General features: G+C 40.2%; 2 protein-coding genes across 4 annotated transcripts in view; one reads left to right on the top strand and one right to left on the bottom strand.

Annotated features, from left to right (window-relative positions):
- QWRF2 (QWRF motif protein (DUF566)) overlaps positions 1 to 6,432 on the top strand; it is a 29,683-nt gene extending 23,251 nt beyond the window's left edge. For all 3 annotated transcript variants that reach the window (XM_077377676.1, XM_077377677.1, XM_077377674.1), the window contains 4 exons: positions 4,305 to 4,421; positions 4,515 to 4,604; positions 5,715 to 5,822; positions 6,046 to 6,432. In XM_077377676.1, coding sequence (XP_077233791.1) covers positions 4,305 to 4,421; positions 4,515 to 4,604; positions 5,715 to 5,822; positions 6,046 to 6,114 — 384 coding nt within the window. In that variant the 3' untranslated portion in view covers positions 6,115 to 6,432. The remainder of the gene's footprint in view (positions 1 to 4,304; positions 4,422 to 4,514; positions 4,605 to 5,714; positions 5,823 to 6,045) is intronic.
- Positions 6,433 to 16,615: 10,183 nt separating this feature from the next.
- Positions 16,616 to 17,802, bottom strand: LOC143875726 (LOB domain-containing protein 39-like). The gene is made up of 2 exons (XM_077377329.1): positions 17,463 to 17,802; positions 16,616 to 17,356 (listed from the first exon to the last, which is right to left on the bottom strand). The coding sequence occupies exons 1-2, from the start codon at positions 17,644 to 17,646 to the stop codon at positions 16,869 to 16,871; spliced, it is 672 nt and encodes a 223-aa protein (XP_077233444.1). The 5' UTR covers positions 17,647 to 17,802; the 3' UTR covers positions 16,616 to 16,868.
- Between the last annotated feature and the right edge of the window lie 1,530 nt (positions 17,803 to 19,332).

The following is a 19,332-nucleotide window of genomic DNA, read 5'->3' as shown; positions in this document are numbered from 1 at the left end:
TCATTTTTATTGATGATTATTCACGTATGTGTTGGCTTTATTTACTAAAAGATCGCTTAGAAGTATTTCTGTTTTTCGTACTTTTCATTCAGAAAATTACTACGCAATTTAATTGCACTCTTAAATGCCTCTGCACTGATAATGCCAGGGAATATTTCTCAAAATCCAATGGTTTTGAGGAATTCCTTTCCACTCGTGGTATACTACATCAATCTTCCTGTGCTCACACCTCTCAACAGAATGGTGTCACTGAACAGAAAATGTGATCATTATTGGATGTAGCTCGCACTCTTCTCTTCTAGATGCGAGTTCCCAAATCTTATTGGGGCAATGTAGTTCTTACTGCTAACTATCTGGCCAATCGGCTTCCTTCCTCGGTTCTAGACTACTCATCCCCTTTCTCAATTTTACGTCCTCACCATGAGCCATTTCCTTTTCCTCCCGGGTATTCGGGTGTATTTGCTTTGTCCACAATCTTAGGCCTGGTTTGGATAAATTAGACCTTAAATCTGAACGATGCATTTTCCTCGGCCACTCACGCACCCAGAAAGGTTATTGCTACTATAGCCCTCGGTTTCGTCGATCCTATGTCTCGGCGGATGTTTCATTCTTTGAGACTCGTCCTTCTTTCAGAGCTCTCCGGATACGAGCCCTCTCTTATTCTTCAGATCTTCTTCTACCGATTCTTGTTCTTCCTGACCCGGTAGTATGTCCTTCTCCATCGTGTCTCTTACCTTCCCCTTCTGTGGTTCCTATTCCAGAGACCTCTCTTCCCTTACAGGTTCCTGCACGGCCTCCGGTTCCAGTTATTTGGAAGACCTATCAGCGCCGCCATCCCTCTGCAGCTCATCCGTCTCCGGCAGCGCCATCGCCAGCCCATTAGATGCTCCCTCCTTCCACATCTGAGGTATCCATCGACTCTCCTATTGCTTCCCGCACTCGGTCTCATAGTATTGCTCATCCTATTTCGTCTTTTGTTTCATATGATGCTCTTACGCCTGCTTTCCACAGTTTTGTGTCCTCTTTATCTTCTTTCTTTGCCATAGTCCTTGGCTGCAACAGTTGATCACCCGGGGTAGCGTGCTGCTATGGAGACCTTGATATGGATGCCCTTCAGGCCAATCAGACTTGGGATTTAGTTCCTCTGCCTCTTGGTGCACGACCCGTTGGGTGTCGTTTGGTCTATACCGTGAAATATTTTCTTGATGGCTCTGTTGAGCGCCTTAAGGCGTGCTTGGTTGCCAAAGGGTATACTCAGACATTTGGGGTGGACTATGGGAAGACATTTTCTCCTGTGGCGAAGATTTCTTCAGTGCGTGTTCTACTTTCTCTTGCTGTCAATCATAGCTGGCCTCTACATCAGTTGGATGTCTAAAATGCTTTTCTTCATGGTGATCTCACAAAGGAAGTTTACATGGAGCAACATTCTGGGTATGTTGCTCAGGGGGAGATGTCATCCTCTGTATGTCGATTAAAGAAAGCCATTTACGGTCTCAAGCAGTCTCCTAGAGCATGGTTTGGAAGGTTCAGTGATGCCATTATGCGCTTTGGTATGAAGCAATGTGCAGTTGATCATTCTGCCTTCAGCTGTCAGTTTACAGTTGGGTGTGTACTCTTGTAGTCTATGTCGATGACATCATCATCACTGGCAGTGATACAGCTGGGATCCAGAAATTGAAAACATTGTTGCAAAATGAGTTCTCTACCAAGGATTTGGGTCGTCTTAGATACTTCTTGGGTATTGAAGTTGCATATTCGACAAAGGGGATTTCTCTTTCATAGAGAAAATATGTCTTAGACTTGCTTGGGGAGACAGGTTATCTTGGAGTGAAACCTGCTTCAATTCCCATGGACGCAAATGTGAAGTTACTACCTGAAGAGGGAGACTTGTTAGATGACCCAGGCAGATACATAAGGCTGGTTGGTAAACTTATCTACCTTACAGTCACACGCTCAGATATCTCCTTTGTTGTTGGTGCTGTCAGCCAACATACGAGTTCACCTCGTACTTCACACTAGGCAGCAGTTCTTCAGATTCTTCGGTATTTAAAAAGTGCTCCAGGTAGAGGGTTACTATTCAAGAAACATGGACATCAGAAGATAGAAGGGTACACAGATGCAGATCGGGCAGGATCTCCAGCTGATAGGAGATCTACCACAGGATACTGCACATTTGTGGGAGGTAATCTTGTGTCATGGCGGAGTAAGAATCAGGACTTTATCTCCAAATCTAGTGCAGAGGCGGGGTATAGAGCTATGGCATACACAAGTGGAGAGCTCATTTGGTTACGCTCTCTCTTGTCAGAGATCGGTTTCTCCCCATCATCTCCTTCTTAGTTATATTGTGACAACAAGGCAACGATTCACATTGCCACAAATCCAGTTTTTGATGAGAGAACTAAACATATCGAGGTTGATTGCCACTTCATCCGGCATCGGATTCAAAAAGGAGAAATATGCATAAGGAGAAATATGCAGAGTGTTCACTAGATCGGTGGACCAATTAGCGGATATGTTTACCAAGCCATTAAACAAAGCCAAATTGAGTGATAATATTAGCAAGTTAGGAATGTTTGACATATACATTCCAGCTTGAGGGGGAGTGTTAGTGTATGTATATGCCTATGGGCATATCCGTCTTTTGTATAGTTCTCATTATATATAAATACATAAGTGAGAGGGAGACTCCCTAACTCACAATCTCTTTCTTTCATTCTCCTCGTCAACATGGATTATAGTGGGGGTAGTAGAGTCTTTTCCTACCTAAATACATAAGTCCCTTAAGTTATTGATGTGATCCAAGTCATCCAATCCACTTGAGACCGGGTCGTCTTTATTTTATTTTTGAGACTTGATTAGATTAGGTTTATTTCTGTTTTAGATAGGATTTATTTAAATTTTTATGGACATTTTGTTATCCTAGATGTGAGGTTTGTCCGCATCACCCAGGACCCGCACACCACTAGGTCAAAATATAAACTTGCTATTTTTTGTAAATATGGACTTAAACTTTTTTTTTTTGCAACCGTATTTTTTGTAAATATGGACCCACACATAGTAACTATGGACTTACTATTTTTAGTAAATTCAAACCTTGTCAAATGACACCTCAACACCAGCATAAAAGACAGGAAACCCTGGTGGACTTTTTTGAGAATTGGAGATTTTCCCCTAGTAGCCGCCCTCCTTCCCTCTCTCTACGGTTTGCTCTTCTTCTCTTTGCTCTCCCTTTTCTCTTCCCTTTCCGCCTCTCTTTAATTCCAGCCTCTTCATTTCTTCCTCTCTTCCTCCCATCCTCTTCCTTTTCTCTTCTTTCCCTCTCTCTTCATTCTTTTCCCCTTTTCCTCTGGTCGGCCACCTTACCGGCACCTCTTGTGCAGCCACCAGCTCGTTACCACACTTCCATCTTCCCTGCCCTCTTTCCTTGGCTGGTCGCCCTTCTCCTTGCACATTGGTACACCCGACAACCTCTATCTTTCACCTCTACTGTCTCCGAACAGCAACATGTCATTTGCAGGTTTGGGCTTTAGTTTCCCCTCCTAATAGCTCCTTCTTTCCTGCGAACAGCCGGCTGTTGTAGCTGTGGTTCTACCTCTCTGTGTTTGCTGTTTTCTCATCAGATTCTGTCTTGCACCCATTTACCTCCCTCCTTAAGCTTCTGCTTGACTTTCTGCTTGACCACTTGCCACTTCCTCCTTTTTCCCAAGTTATCTCTTCATTACTTGTGGCTGGTAAAACCCTTGGAGGGACTGTGTGGCTCCTGCTATTGATCCATCCCTTCTTGAGAGCTTGTCCTAAACAGGTTTCTAGGCCGAGACACACATGATCGGGTGAGATCCAATTTGCGGCCCTATTTCATTGACTAGCACTTTCCTTACGCATATCTTAGACCTCTTGAGCCCTAGACACTTTTTTGCTTGAAGTTCTCTAAAAATAACCTGTGAATCCTAGGTTTTAACCACTTATGTGATGGTTTCTAATTGTGTGTTTTTACTTATTCTATCATGTTTTAAAGTTTCATCTTAAAATGTTATCATTTGCATATAGTTCCATATGTTTCCATAAGTTTATTAGGATTTTCACTGAAATTGAACCGTTTCCATTTTCATTGCAACTGAAATCAAAATTTAAAACCTTGTCTTCTTTGTGATGGTGGTAATAGATATTTATGCCTGATGGTTGAAGTATATGATATTTGTAAGAAAGGGATCTTTGATTTTGTTCCATTATACATGTTTATTTTTGTAATCTTGTCCTAATTACATCTCAAGTTCTTGCACACCATTAACAATTGATTGATGCAGATGCCCTACCTTGAAGATTGGGCTTTTCTTGACAGAGACCATTCCAGTTCTTTATCGGGAGCTATAGAAGCTTTGAAGGCTAGCACTCTACGCCTTCCAGTCATTGGGGGAGCAAGGGTATGCATGTGCTTTCAGATATTTTTCAATTGGCGGTGGCATCCCAAAAAGTGTATTGTTTGGTAAAATTGCTGTTTGTTCTTTCATGAACAGGCGGATATCCAAAAAGTGAAGGATGCTGTTAGCTCTGCTGTTGATGTGATGCAAGCAATGGGATCTTCAATTTGCTATTTAGTCTCCAAGGTGATAGATAGCACCACCATTCTTCTAAGTTTAATTTCACTGCAATTATTTTTCACATATACTAATTTTGTGGTTTTGTTCTTACTCTTCCAGTGTTCTCCATTATTGTGAATGTTGTAATATGAGCAGGTCTATGCCTTTGTGCACAGGTCATTTTTTCATTGTAGATGTATGTGATTTCAATTTTGAACAGTAGATCGAACTCTTAGAATATGTGGAAAGCTGCAAGCATTAATTTGATGAAAGGTCCCTTATTAGGTTGTTTGGATTAAGACTTGTAACATCTGTGTTTACTCAGGAACCAGTCCTCCGGTTTTTTACCATAGATATCAAGTGCATTTGTGTGATTTGGGTTTGTCTTGACTATATTGAAAAGGCCCCAAACCAAAATAATTTGTCCAACAATTTGATTCCTATACAGTACGATTATGGAGAGGATGATATCAGATACCATCAAAATTAGATGCCAATAGGGGATAATTTCCCTCTTTACCTTGTAATGTAAATTCAGTTTTTGGGGTGCTTTTTTTGGTGTACTGTGACCACTTGCCCCTTGTAATTTTTGCCTTTTTCTGTGGAATAAATCATTATCGCTCAAAAGAATCACAGGAGAGGTATCCGTAATTGCTTTTATCACCTCAATTGATTGCATCTGATTTGGTTCATTTGTTTTTTTACTGCCTTTTGAAGTCACAATGTGGATAATACCTGGTTATATTGTTGCTCTATGTTATAAAGTACTGCCATTTTCCATTATAGAAACAACACAAACTTAATAATTCTTAATGTCAAGTAAAAAAAATGGCCCAAGTGGGTATTTTTTTCATCATCTTGTTTTTGAAAAATTAGTTTCTACCAATTTATTTTAGGGACTGATATTGCTACCTGATTTCCTACCTTCTGGTCAATTTCCTTAATCTACCCAACCAAGATTTTATGTATGTGCCCCATGCCCCTTCTTTGATCTCCAACCTTCCTTGATCATATGTATTTTCTGTTGGTTAAATGAGTTTATGAAATTGAAGTTCTTTTTCTGATTGTCATTGCTAGCTCACCTTCCCCTCTTCTCTTTCTTAGTCTGATGATCTAAAACCAAGTGTCACTTATCAGGTAGAAGGGATGAATTCATTGACGGCTGAACTTGCAAACGTGGCTAAAGTAGAGCGGTCTCTTCTAACTCAATGCAAAGATCTCTTGTCAACAGTTGCAGCAATGCAGGTAAGGGTAATCAATACGGGTATGTTTCAAAAAAAAAATTTGGGATTTTGGGTTGAGCTTTTATCATAAAATGAAGTTGGGTTCGGGTTGATTCCAATTCATTTTTTCCGTAAAAGCTCAACCCGACCCGACCCGACCCAAGTTGCAGCCGTAGTAATAAACCGCCTATTTTAGTCTCTCTGGATTTCACATTTCTATTATTGATACAATCACATTATAACAGGTTGAGGAATGTAGCTTGATAACGCATATATTACAACAAAAACGTGTACGAAAGCTGACACAACTGTAGAACTGATCTTATGACTACCATTTCTAAATGCTAACACGGCGTCAACCTTTTGTTTTCTAACCGGACACCACCGGAGGTAATAAGAAGTACGGTCTGTAGTTGAGGCGCAAAGCAAGCATTGATTGGGCCTCTTGGAATTGCGGGGTCGGGTGTATGATTTGATTTTGTATGCAGAGAGAGAGAGAGAGAGAGAGAGAGAGAGAGTACAGAAATGGCCATTTTCCTCTCAAGAATTGTATTAGTTGTTGTATACACGTTACTTTCCATAGGGCAAAGGAAAGCTGAATGTATATAGATGATGCTTTCAATTTTCTCTAATGGCTCTTATATTGGCAAAAGTAGCTTGTCTGGGCACCCATTGTCATTCTGTATGGTATCATTTGAGGGTTTGCAGGACATGCTTCTCATTTCAAGTGGCCACCAAAGGGTTTGCTTGGAATATTCTTATTTTTACCTGCTGCTGTTGAAATCAAGCGTTAACGCTCTGTTTCTTTCGATGTAAAATAGCCGGCAAAACAAATTTATGCCCGTTTTAAGATGTTAAATAGGCAAAAGTTTGTTTTACTCCCATTTTCTGAGACTAAGGCTCGTCTCTTTTGACGTAAAATGGGCATAAAACAAAATTTTGACCATTTTTACACTTTAAAAATAAGCCTAAAATTTTTTTATACCCATTTTACATCAAAATAAATGGAGCCTATTTGGGATCCATGGAAAAAAAATAAAAATAAAAATTTCCATGCAATATTTGAGGGGCTAGTTGTAAGCATCGCTTTAAATTTTCTTGAAATTTCCCCAAAACTATTGAAATGTTTCCATTTTCATACCCACAGAAATGAAATCTACAAGATTTCCTTTCCTGAAATTCGACCAAAAGTCTAGAAATTTGACCGAAATCCTCAAAATTCAACCGAAATGGTCGGAACTATAAAAAAAATAAATGGAAAGATATTATTTTCATTTTATTTCATTAATGTAGAGAATGATATTTGGCAGACAACATCATTGAACCGTACAACAAAGTAACCATATCTTACGCACGGGATGTCATCTAGGTGTTCGATGCGATTAAGCCCTTATATGTGGTTTTATTGCTTATGTGATGATTTCTAAGTATTCAGTTATGCTTATTATAGCATTTCCTAAAGTTTTTTATTAAAATATCATCATTTGCATATGTTTTTTTAAAAGATTAACAAATTTCATTATTTGCATATGTTTACATGCGCTTCCGTGATTTTATAAGTTCTCCACCGAAATTTACGCATGGGATGTCAGATCTGCATGAGACCAATAATACCTCATAACTCATTATGGTATTGGCATGGCATAGTTTTTATATGATGAAAGGCCTTATAGTCCATTATTTTTCAAAAAGTACCGTACGGCCAACACCATAGGATGATCCAAACTGTCTATTAGATGGGCCACAACCTAAATAGGTCGTGCCCCATAAACCATTTCCATAGGTTGATCCTAAATCTCCGATCAATAGAGGGTTAGGATCAATCCTCTAATGTGCACAACCTATATAGATCAGAGGTTTAGGATCGACCTATGTAAATGATTTTTGGGGCACGACCTATTTAGGTGGTGGCCCATCTAATAGATGGTTTGGATCATCCTACGGTGTTGGCCGTACGGTACTTTTTGAAAAATAATGGACTATAAGGCCTTTCATCATATAAAAACTATGTTTACACGCGCTTCCGTGATTTCTAAGTATTCAGTTATGTTTACACGCGCTTCCGTGATTTTATTAGTTCTCCACCGAAATTTCCACCGAAACTGAAACTGAACCTAAAACCGAAACTTAAAAACCTTGGTTGTAAGAGATGGATGGAGAGGGAGAGACTTAAGAGGGTGGGAGTGAGGTTGTAACTTGGAGATCATCTTCATAGGATGATCCTAACCCTCCGATCTGTAGAGGTTTCTATAATGTGCAATTTCTATGCTGAATGGAAGGTTACGATCATCCTACGGAGATGATCTACAATGTACGGCTTATTTATGTTGCGGCTTATTTATTGTTTCTTAATTTTACCAATAAGACTTCGTGCATTTTGTTGCACACAGAAATTGTACCATCGTTGCCATCTGGCCTATATAAGATTGTAGTTGTGTAGTGCAATAAGAACATGGCTAAATTGCATCCGAACTGCAACTTAGGTGTAATCCAAACTCATTCTTTATTGAAACAAAATATTATAAGTCTATTACATTGTATTTTTACTTTCATGTCATGTATCATTCAATGGACTGAGGTCAAATGTTAATGTATTTCTTGTACTATTGTTTGTGAAATTCATTAAAGGGTTCATACGATCAAAATATTGTGTTGGAATTGGAAATCTAATGTGTAAAATGCAACAAATCATTGTTTGGGGCTCTACCTTATATCTACCTTAAACCCATATGTGCTATGATTGGATGATCTTTTTCACTCCCCCGTCCAACTGGCATAGTCTTTGATCTATAAGGGTGTGTTTGAATGCAGGTAGAGTAGTCGGATAAGTGGTCAAAAGGGAGGAGACACAGGAATTGGAGTTGCCTGAGTTTTCTGTTGTTTGATTACTGAGAGAGAATTAAAAATAGAAAAAAAAAATGAGAAATTTTAAAAGATAATCGGAATGTGACTCGCCTCGTGATGGTCCCAAGATCTATACTCCCAATTACATGTGTCCTATGTGAGACCGTGTGAAGTACCTAACCAATAGATCAAAAGCCCCATATGAAACATGTTGGATCAAGTACTTTAAACATGACCTTCTGTGACTCGAACATGTGACATGGTGCCTGCTTTGATACCAAATGTTAGGTACCTAAACAATTCAATAAAAGCCCAGGGCAGATGGAACACTTTGGGTTAAGCCTTTTAAACCTGTTCTATACTTAGCTGGGTCTCACCTGGTCCCATACTTGGACAGACCCCTACTTAAGACCATAACAGACTGAGCATTGATCAATACAATTCAATTCTAATCAGGGAGCATCTCTACAGTTGAACTCATTTAATATATTTGTACTTCATATTAGTTGACTTTATTAGTTAATATTTTTTTTTTTGGGGGGGGGGGGGGGGGGGGGGTGGGTTGCAATTTTGAGATTTACAGTGGTTTCATGTAATTTCTTCAAATTTATGGATTCAAATGATGTCTATTGGGGCATTGAAGGGTGAGGGAAGCATCAAGTACTGACCTTTTATCCACACCCATCTTTTAATTTCCATCACTTTCTCTTTCTGCTCACTTTGGATTCAACTTGCATTCAAAATCTTTTAAGAATCTCTTTGATTTGGTATATTTCATGGTCATCTTTTGTCCTGTGATGAATATCATGTGGGGATATCTTTTGAGAAATGTTGATTCCTTCACTCTCCTTTTTGAAGATGTAATGATTCCATTTCCTTCTAAATATGAGAACAGTTTGGAGGTTTTGGAGATTTTACCTTTCCCATTTTGCATTGATACATCAGCCAGTTACTCTCTCTGATTTTCTTTTTTAAGTTTAGATCAATAGGTCAAAGACCCTTTTCACTTTTGTTGTCTACATAAATGTGGAGCAAACAAGGTGCATCTTCTTTTTAAAGCTTGAATCTGAGCACTGAGAGTTTTCAGAATTCTTTTCAGTCATGGGTTGAATTCATTTGTGAGGAGGAAGGCTGATGTCCATTAGGTTTGATGGCTATCAGCCGCAGATTTCAGATTTTATACCGTCGATAACCAGCCTCATAGGTTCACAACTGGCCATACAGATGAATGGTTTAGATCATTGAACAAGGGTGTTCTTACTGGTACATTGGGATGATCCTAGCCCTAAATCAAGAAAACACCCTTTCAAGGTTTTGTAAAGATTAATCATTGATTGCTTGTAGAACTTGATCTTGTGGATGGGATCTATTGTAGTCCATGATTGGGCGGCTACCATCATTCAACACTGCGGTGTTTATCAGCGTCAACAACTCATAATCTAAGATGGTCATCTTAGGTTAACCAATATGTTTTTTGGTTGAAATTGAACTTGACAAGTTATTATTGGTTTCAGATGATTGCTAAGGGGCTCTTCGGATACTCCTTCTTTGTGGATAAGTTATATTGCAAATTGGGATTTTCTAGCGACCATCGCGGCAGGCATTTCACGGATGGGCTGTTGCATGTGAGAGCAGCCACACATGCTCACTTTTCAGCAGATTTTGTCTTATTTATTTATTTCATATGATGTGGCTGTTCTTTTTGATTTTTCCTCTGAAATTATAAATATGGCGTACATTTTCGATGCGGCGGGACGAAGCGCGGCTATGCCGCCTCTTTAAGGTGAATTTGTACCTCTGCGGAAACTCATTCTGATGCAGTAGATTACTGGCCACAATCACCCACAGGATACCACACGAAGACTCCAAGTGCCCAGCAAAATATGTGAAGTAGGAAAAAGAAGCAAAATGTGAAAGAACAATGTTTGCAAAGAAAATAGAGAACAAAAGAGAAAATGGAAGGGTTTCTGTTTAGTTTTTGTGTATTTCAAAAATATAGATAGGTCTGACATTTCATATGCGAAAGGTCGCATTCCAAAAGTCACGACGCGCAAAAACGACGAAGTTCTTCACTGGGAACTTCAAAGTTATTCACCCAATCACTTCGAAGTTACGTGTCAACTATCCGAGAACGGCGAAGGTCAAAAACAAAATTATAATTTAGGAAAAGGGAAAAAACCTTAGATCACACGCGTCGGGAGGCGCACGTATGTGGTATAGCTAAAAGCCCACCGGGTCCAGTTGGTGGCTCATGCATATAGGCTCTATTTCTCCTCTTTTCATTCACAAAGCTAGAGAAATGAATAGCTATATAAGCCCATGAACCTTTCCTCCACTTTCCAATAGTCTATTCTCTTTTGTGAAGGAAGAGAGAAAACTCATGTTTCAAACCAATGTGGCTATTTTGTAGACAAAACAAACTTTTAGAAATACAAAAGAATGCCACTTTTTGTATTAAAATACCAACAACACATGCAACAGCCCATCTGCGAAATGCCTTCAAAAATGGTCGCTGGCAAATCCCATTATAACCATCATTAGCATATAAGATTATATTCAAATGTTGATAATTGAACGAATACTCTCTCTATATGCAGAGGGACTGTACATTGTAGAAACCTCTATAGATCGGAGGGTTAGGATCATCTTGCCGAGATGGTCAATGGGGTGGAGCCTATGTTGGAGGGGAGGATCATATTACTACAATTCTTAAGGTTGTTGGAACTGATAATATAAAGATAGACTGCTCTGTGGCCTAATCGAACCCAAAAATAAATAGGTCGGACCTTACTTGGTTACTCGGACCCAAAACTAGTAACTCGAACCCAAGCAGGTTACTTGGCCCCGAATTGGTGCAACTCAGACCCAAAATTTGTGTAATTCAAAAAATTCCAAAATTAAAATGAAGCTTGGAAAAAGCATATTGCACTTATCGTTTTGACGAAAAACCTTTTTTGAAAAATTAGATTGTTGATCATGGAGGAAGGAAGACTGAATCGTGCCCCATGGTCACTCTCCTTAAGAATCGTATCCACCCTCTATGGTGCAGTCAAGATCCGTGAATCGACGCTCAAAGATAAAACAGTCCAAACAAGGCTCCAGTCCACGTGCATTCGCTGACTGGTCCGCAGTTCAAAAGGATGAGGAAGGAGAGAAATCTTGATTTCTATGTGTAAAACTGTATCTTTCTGTAGGAAAAGAGTTTGTATTCTCTGTGTAAATCTATGCATAGAGTGCTGCCACCTCTCTCTTTTATAGAGAGAAATATAACTGATGAGGAGAATTTAGTGTAAATCTATACATAAAAAACGTTTCTCTCTCAACAGTCACATGGACCTCTGACCACACAATCCACGGGCGTCACCCAACAAAATTTCAATGCCCCCTGAAAGGCTCAAGCCTTTCCTCCCACTCCACCTCTTATATGAAGGTGAAACTCTCTCAAAAGCTCCAATGTGGGACTAAAGTTTTTGCATTTGAGTTGAGAACCCTCTCCACACAACCTTGGGTCTTGGGTTCAAATCACACTATAATACAAAAGACGAGCTTTTTGAAAATAAGAGGGTTATTTTAAACTTGAATCTTCCCTCCAAAATTAAAAGTACAAAAGTAGTTTTGTGACTTTAAATTTCTAACAGCCTATCTATGTTTTGGCCCAACAAATGAACGGTTTGGATCATCCTAGAATGTGGGCCCCTTGTACGTTTCAAAAAATACCAGACTTCACACGCACACTACATATAAAGATATGAGAGAGAGAGAGAGAGAGAGAGAGAGAAGGTTTAAGAAAAACAATTTGGTGTTAGGAAAAAAGATAATCTAACTAATCCAGAGATGGTTTATGAAAAACAATTTGTGTTAGGAAAAAAAGATAATCTAAGTAATCCAAAGTTAAAGACATGGACAAAATGCCTTTGGAGTCTTTCATTGTTACTAAATTCAAAACCTTCATAGAATAGAATACAAGGGAAATGGGTGGTGGAAGGTGGGTTGACATAAGTCTCCCCATCCCCACGCTTACACTCTGATGGTATTTTGACATCTAATTGTTCTTAATTTCCTCATCTGGATTATAATATGTTAAAGAAAGGCAGAGATGCGTCTCACATACTCCTCGGCTGGTTCGGACCATCTTATCACGGTCCATATATTGATCAAACATGGAGCCCACCCATGGAATGCAAGTGGGTGCCACCTTAACACAATGTTCACAATTCCATACCCATTCATGACTGGGATGGACCCACAAAACTTCTATATGTTTCGGGAAATGATATCCCGCACCCCCTAAACGGATAAAATCCCCGCTTAACGGTTTCTGTGAGAATGGTTCACCGCTTTAGGATAAATTCACACCCTTTAACGATTTTCTTTGCCACCGTTAGGGGTCATTTCCCTATGTTTCCACAATTTTTTTAGGGAAATGATATCCCCCAGGGATAAAATCCACCCCCTGCCCTCTTCAACGTTATTCGTTAAGTTTTAAAGGCAAAGAAAAAGTTTAAGGGAGTGATTTTATCTGTTTTGGGGGGTATCAATTCCCTTTTTTTTCCTTGATTCGTACATTTGACGGTGTCCGTTCAAATGGCTATGACTGTTGAATTAGAGTGAAATGAGCGTTCCAGATTTTTGTGACGTCACAGGTGTGGAGTCCAGTGGGTCCCTCTCATGGAAAAACTTTGATTATTGCATCTGTTTTTGGGAGATGATTTTTTGGCCTCCTGTAGGATTATGCGCCCCACTTTTAACACCATTTGTGGGCAAACTTTAACGCCTTTTGACGTGAAATCCCGTTAAAGAGGGGCTCATACTCCTGCAGGGGGCGAAAAAATCTTTGCCCTATTTTATTTTTATTCTGAAGAGTTGAATATATATAGAATAGAAAAAAGGAGAGCGTGTCGTTATTAAATAAAGGGGGAGAAAATTTGTGGTTAGGAGGAGTTGGCAGTCGTATTTGTCCACCAAGAAGCTTGGAATTTGTCCTTCTTCCTAAATTCAATGTAAAAGGCATTGTGGAATCCGCGTCAGAGGCCTAACCTTTTCTGTGGGTCCATGAGAACAGACAAAAAATAATACCCAAAAATTCATTTGCTTTCTACACCCTATCTTATGCTGCATTTTTTAATCTTTGTCAAGCGTCAATAATTGGGTTGCTACTTGGGTTGGGCTCAACCTGACCCCGGGAAGTTCAACCCCATTTTGGCCTGGGTTGGGTTGGCATTTTCTTGACTTGGGTTTTCTTTTATGGGTTTGGATTGGGAAAAGCCAATCTGATTTGATTTTGGCTTGGGTTAGGGTTGAGGTCCGGGGCAATCCGTCTCGATCCGAATTCAGCCCCATCCTCTAATTTTATTGCGATTTTTCAAAATCTTAATGTGATTTTTTCTTGTAGGGAAATGGTATCAGCACAACCATAATTTGATATTTGCACAAACCCAGCTGTGTTTTTTTCTTTAATGGGCTCCGAGAGCTTTTTGGGAAATGTAATAACCTTTTTGATAGCTTGTTAAATACTAATAGGATTGTGGTGCTACCATCTATCCCAAAACTAATGGGTGATGGGAAAGGCACAACCAGTTTCTTTATTAAGTAGCACCATCCTGGTGTTGGGGCTGCACACTGGCTTAGGACCACGTGGCCAACCTTCGATAGGGCCCGAGCAAGCCCAAGCTTGGGACCATGTGGCCAACCTCCAATCTGGGTCCTAGCAAGCCCAAGCCAGGAACCATGTGGCCAAACTCCGATCTGGGCATCTGGGTCCCATGGGGCATTGCTGGAACACTAGCCTACACCAGACCACTCAACCAACCTCCGATCTAGGTCTAGCGCCCAAGCAAACAAAAATATCAAATTATGGTTGCGCTGATATCATTTCCTTTTGTTTATTTTATTTGTATTTTTCTTTTCTTGACCCAGCTCAACTGGAAACCCAACCCACTCAAGCTGGCCTAATTTGGAAAAGAAGTACTAGAAGGGTTGAGAGATTCAGACTGTTCTTTTATGCTCTGTATGGTTGCCGGGTTTTTTTTGTTCCTAGGAGTTATGTGGGAGAAAAAAATACCCTGGGAGATAGGTGGGGAAAAAAAAAGTTCTAGAAGTTTCCTGGTAAAATAAAAATCCCATGTTTGGTTATGTGGGAGAAAAAAATACCCGGGGAGATATGGTGGGGAAAAAAAAAACCTTTGTTTGGTTGCTTGAACGGTTGGATAGAAAAAAATTCTTCTCAAGCTTATTTTTGGTTCCTGAGTTTATTTTTGTTCCTGGGGTTATCTTGGGATGGGATGAAAAGGCAATCATTACAAAAGTGGGATTAAAAAATTCACCCCACAAGTAATCATTACAAGAGTGGGATTAAAAAAAACCTAGTGCTAAAAGGCAACCAAACATGGGATGGGACCAAAATTTAACTTACTCTCCCACATAACTCCCAGGAACAAAAAAAACCTGGCAACCAAACAGGGCATTAGGGAGGCTCGACCCGAGGCTCAGGTTAGGTCAGATAAAGGTTGAGGGAATGCTACCTTGGGTTCAGCTAGGGTAAGCCTCAATCTTACTAAAGTTGGCCTGACCTGCACCCCTGATGAAAAAGACTAGCTGCAAGGTTATTAACCCCATGCTCAAATTTTTTGCTCACACGTGCCAATTGACTGATTCAGGTCTGTTGATCCAATCGTAAACGGTTAAGATCATACATCAGGTGAGAGCTTTTCAGCATAGTTAATCTTAGTACCTGAAATTTAACGGCCCAGATTGATGGGCAAGTGGCAATCTCTATGGTTGAGAAGAACCATAGCGTCCAAATTATATACAGGTGAAACGTTCTTTTCGTCTAGTCGTCTAGACAGTAATATATTAGCCCCCATTCCTTGCCTAGGCCAGCCCCATCGTGTGTATTTACCACGATATTTAATATGACGTTATAGGATGATACAAACCGCATTTGATGGCCCACAAATCATTTCCATAGGATGCTATACAGTTCCTCTTTAGAATGGAGGGCTATGATCAACCTATCAAATGGACGGTTTGGATCATCCTACACTGTGACCGTATATTACCGTATCTTACCTTACACCATATAAAAAAACTCATTTATGACTACGCTTTTACAGGGTAGACTGGTGGCCCAAGAAAGAAAAAGGGGCTAATATATATATATCATGTCACTACCAAAAGTTAGAAGGTTCTGACGTGGGCCCCACATCAAATGCGGCGAAGGGGAGGCGGAATTAATGAAGCGAGCTTTTAAGTGGGACCCACTCTCCCCTAGGAGGAAGGAACAGCCGAAATCGCCGCTGACATGATACCGCACACTTCCCTTCTCTGATGGGACTCGAATTGTATGTGGGTCCCACCAAACCCTAATTCTTTTCATGTGGGTCCCACCGAAACCCTAATTCTTTTTTTTTTTTTTCTTCTCACCTACTCATTATTACTCTTTTCATTTCCCAAGAGTCCTCTCTTCTTTTCCTTCTACCCCTATTCGTCCCTCACAAACCGCCAAAAATCTCCCCCAACTTGGTAGGCCCCACTCTCCACCGACTTCCCTTTACAATTACTATTATTATAACCAATGATCTCTTTCTTTTTTTTATTTAACGCGGTTTCGGATAATCACAAAGCAAACCCCACTAGCTTCCAAATTACAAAAATACCCCTCTATGTTTGGAACTATTGAGGGTATTATAGTCAGATTGGAAATTCAGTACAAAGTACCATTGTCGGCTTGTATTTATCATATCTCCGTCATTTCATCTTTCTTATCCGGCTTTCTTTGTAAATTGACAATTCTGTCCTCGTATGTAGGGTTTTATTACAAAACATGAGAGGGTATTATGGTAAAAAGAGTGCGAGAGGAAGATAGACACCGTTCGCCCAAACAACTGGGGGAATCTACAAAGGACCACAACTAGGCCGTGAGAAAAATGTTAAAAATATTCGTTCTGACGTGGAAATATGATGAAGCGATAATTCTAAATAAATAAATATTCCTTTTTTTATTCATGAACACGTCATAATTATATTAGAAAATAGAAAATCTCCGGCGAGATCATTTTTCCTTAGAAGGAAATCTCCGGCCGGAAAATTACAAACACCTCGCCGGAATTTCAATCGTAACGTTGAAAAACCCGGGGTAAGGAAAATCCTACATATAGCAGCCTCTCTCTCATTACACAAGATTGAGGAACTTCCGGTACAGGAGATCTGATTCAAAAAAAGGGTCTTAAACGAACAAATTCAGAAGCTTCCGATCACCGGAACCTTGATCTCCACCGCTCTCTATGCTCGTCGTCACCGATCCCTCCGATATCATCGACGGAGTCCCCGGCCGGCGTTTCTCCGATCGTGCCGGAGTCTTAGTCGTTGTTTCCTCCGGCGAAGGATTTGCCAGAAATCCGGACATCAGGCAGAGATCGAGATCGCAATCCGGTAATCTCAGAGCTTCTGGAGCCTTTCTCTTCAAAGATCTGGACCGTGCGTATGGATCTCGATTCAGATTCTGCATCATCTTGTCCGTACACGTCACTTCCTCGTCGGATTCCGGCATGCCAATCGGAATCTCCGATAACGGCCGGAGAGTGCCACCTCGGAGTACGGTCTCCACCGCAGCCTGGCACACGTGCCAGTTTCCCGTCCAGAGAAGTCCGACCGCTCCGTTCACCGGATTTACAGTCCGGCCACATGCTTCAAAGAGAAGAGACTGAAATAAAGCTAAAATCCACACAAAGACAAAAAAATATATCAGATCTAACGAAAAAGACAAAAAAAAAAGAAAAAAGAATAAGTTCGTAACGTATCGGAGATATTAATTAATTACCTGGCCGCTGGATTTCGGGAACGGAGGAGATGAAGGACATGAGACCGGCACGGCCGAAAAATTTGGCGACAAAAACAGTAGCATGGCCTTGCGCTTCAGCCGATTCGATTCGTTGAAGACATGGCCTAAGAATGCAAGACTCGCTACATCCTTTTCGTAAAACTCGGCATCCATTGCAACTCATCTTCGTCTAGATCTAGCTTTCAAAACGATCATGTAACTCAGATTCAGGAAAAAGAAGGAAGAATTAGGGTTTGATTTTTTAGGAGGATTTTGTTTCTTGGAGAAGAAGAAAGAAAGGGAGAGAGGGGGCGCGGGGGTGAGAGAATGGTAGGAGGGGTGGATATATCATATATATATATAGGAGTGGGATGGGTTTAGAGTTAACCATGGTTAAGTTCCAAACTACTGGGTACGGGCGGTTCCGTGTTTCCGCGAATCGTGTCGCTGCGTTGTGTGGATATGTATGGACTCTATTTCCTTTTTTTGGTCACTTGCTTTTTATGCTGGTGTTCCTTTATCAAAACTTTGTCGCGCGGATATCAATCTTCTGTTCAGCGTAGTTCTATAGTTGGTAGTTTGGTACTTGAAAGCTCCGTAGGATCGTATCTAGGAAGTAGAAGTTTGTTTAGTGCTACTGACCTTCGCAAGTGCTTATTCGTGTGGGTGTGTGTGGGCCACGTCAGGACGTCTCTAATTTTTGTGACTCTATGTAGGGGGCATAGTTGTCATTTACCCCACATAGAGGTATACTTGTCATTTGTTGAAATATGTTGATTTAGGGCGGGGGCGTAATTGTCATTTACGCGGTCCAGGTTAAAGATTTTGATGGATATATGGGAAAATAGATAGGGGCTATTAGGAAGCTCCTGACAAAACATTTCGGACAATTTTTTTCTCCCAAATTTTTTGGGAAAATTACATTTACACCCCCTCTAGTTTTTTACACATCCACTTCCATCCCTATAGTTTAAAACGTGACAAATACACCCCTGTAGTTTCAATTTGTTTAAGGTAGGCCCCCTCAGTTGAAGGTTCGTACATAGATTGGAGGGTTAGGATGATCTGATGGAGCTGATTTTTTGGGCACACCCTATCTATGTCAGGGCCCATCAAATGAACGCTTTGGATCATCCAAACAATGTGGGCCCACATTATTTGGATGATTTTTTGGTAGTGTTTGGATTCGGGTATGGGCCCATATCTTGTAGTATTGTTCTTTCTATCATATATCGAATGACATGTTGTTGGTGTTTGTTCTTCTTCTACTGAGGTTGTAGATCTTAAGCTAGTATAAACTTCGGTTTCACTATTTGAGAAACGGATATTTCGGTATTACGAAATCTGTCTTTCTCTTTAGCCGGTGCCATTTCATCGTCGACAAGGGTCACATTTCTCACGGAACTACAGGAGCACATCTAAAACAACTAGAAAAAAATAGAACAAACCCTAAACCCCTATATCCGAAGCCGGAATTTTAGAGATTTCGAACTGTAGAAGAAGAGATTTTCATAAACCCTACCCAAAATTTTTGACATACGTAACAAGAAAAAGAGATTTACGTTCATTCCATTTCAAGCTTCTAGGTTTTTATTGTAGGTTGTTCTTGACACAAGGGGAGGGAGGGAGAGAGAGAGAAATTTTACTTTTCCCTTAAATCCGTTGGATTTAGAGGGAAATTAAATGGATGGCTTTGGTTGACACGTCGAATGACATCGATGGGACAAGCAAATCTCTTTATTTTGAAAAATTTCCTTTCGTGAGTACCCAAACACAATTTTAATAGGGTTTAACCGGGAAAAGTACACATTTTAATTTTACTTTCCCGTTTTATTATGGGCATCCAAACAGACCCTAGGGACGAAACGGA

The sequence above is a fragment of the Tasmannia lanceolata genome, unplaced genomic scaffold (assembly GCF_043159265.1).
Source record: "Tasmannia lanceolata isolate RefF3 unplaced genomic scaffold, GAP_Taslan_0.1 ptg000004l, whole genome shotgun sequence".
In the NCBI taxonomy this organism is placed as follows: domain Eukaryota; kingdom Viridiplantae; phylum Streptophyta; class Magnoliopsida; order Canellales; family Winteraceae; genus Tasmannia; species Tasmannia lanceolata.
Note: the sequence above shows the minus strand (reverse complement) of the source record. Positions and strands in the feature narration are given on the sequence as shown.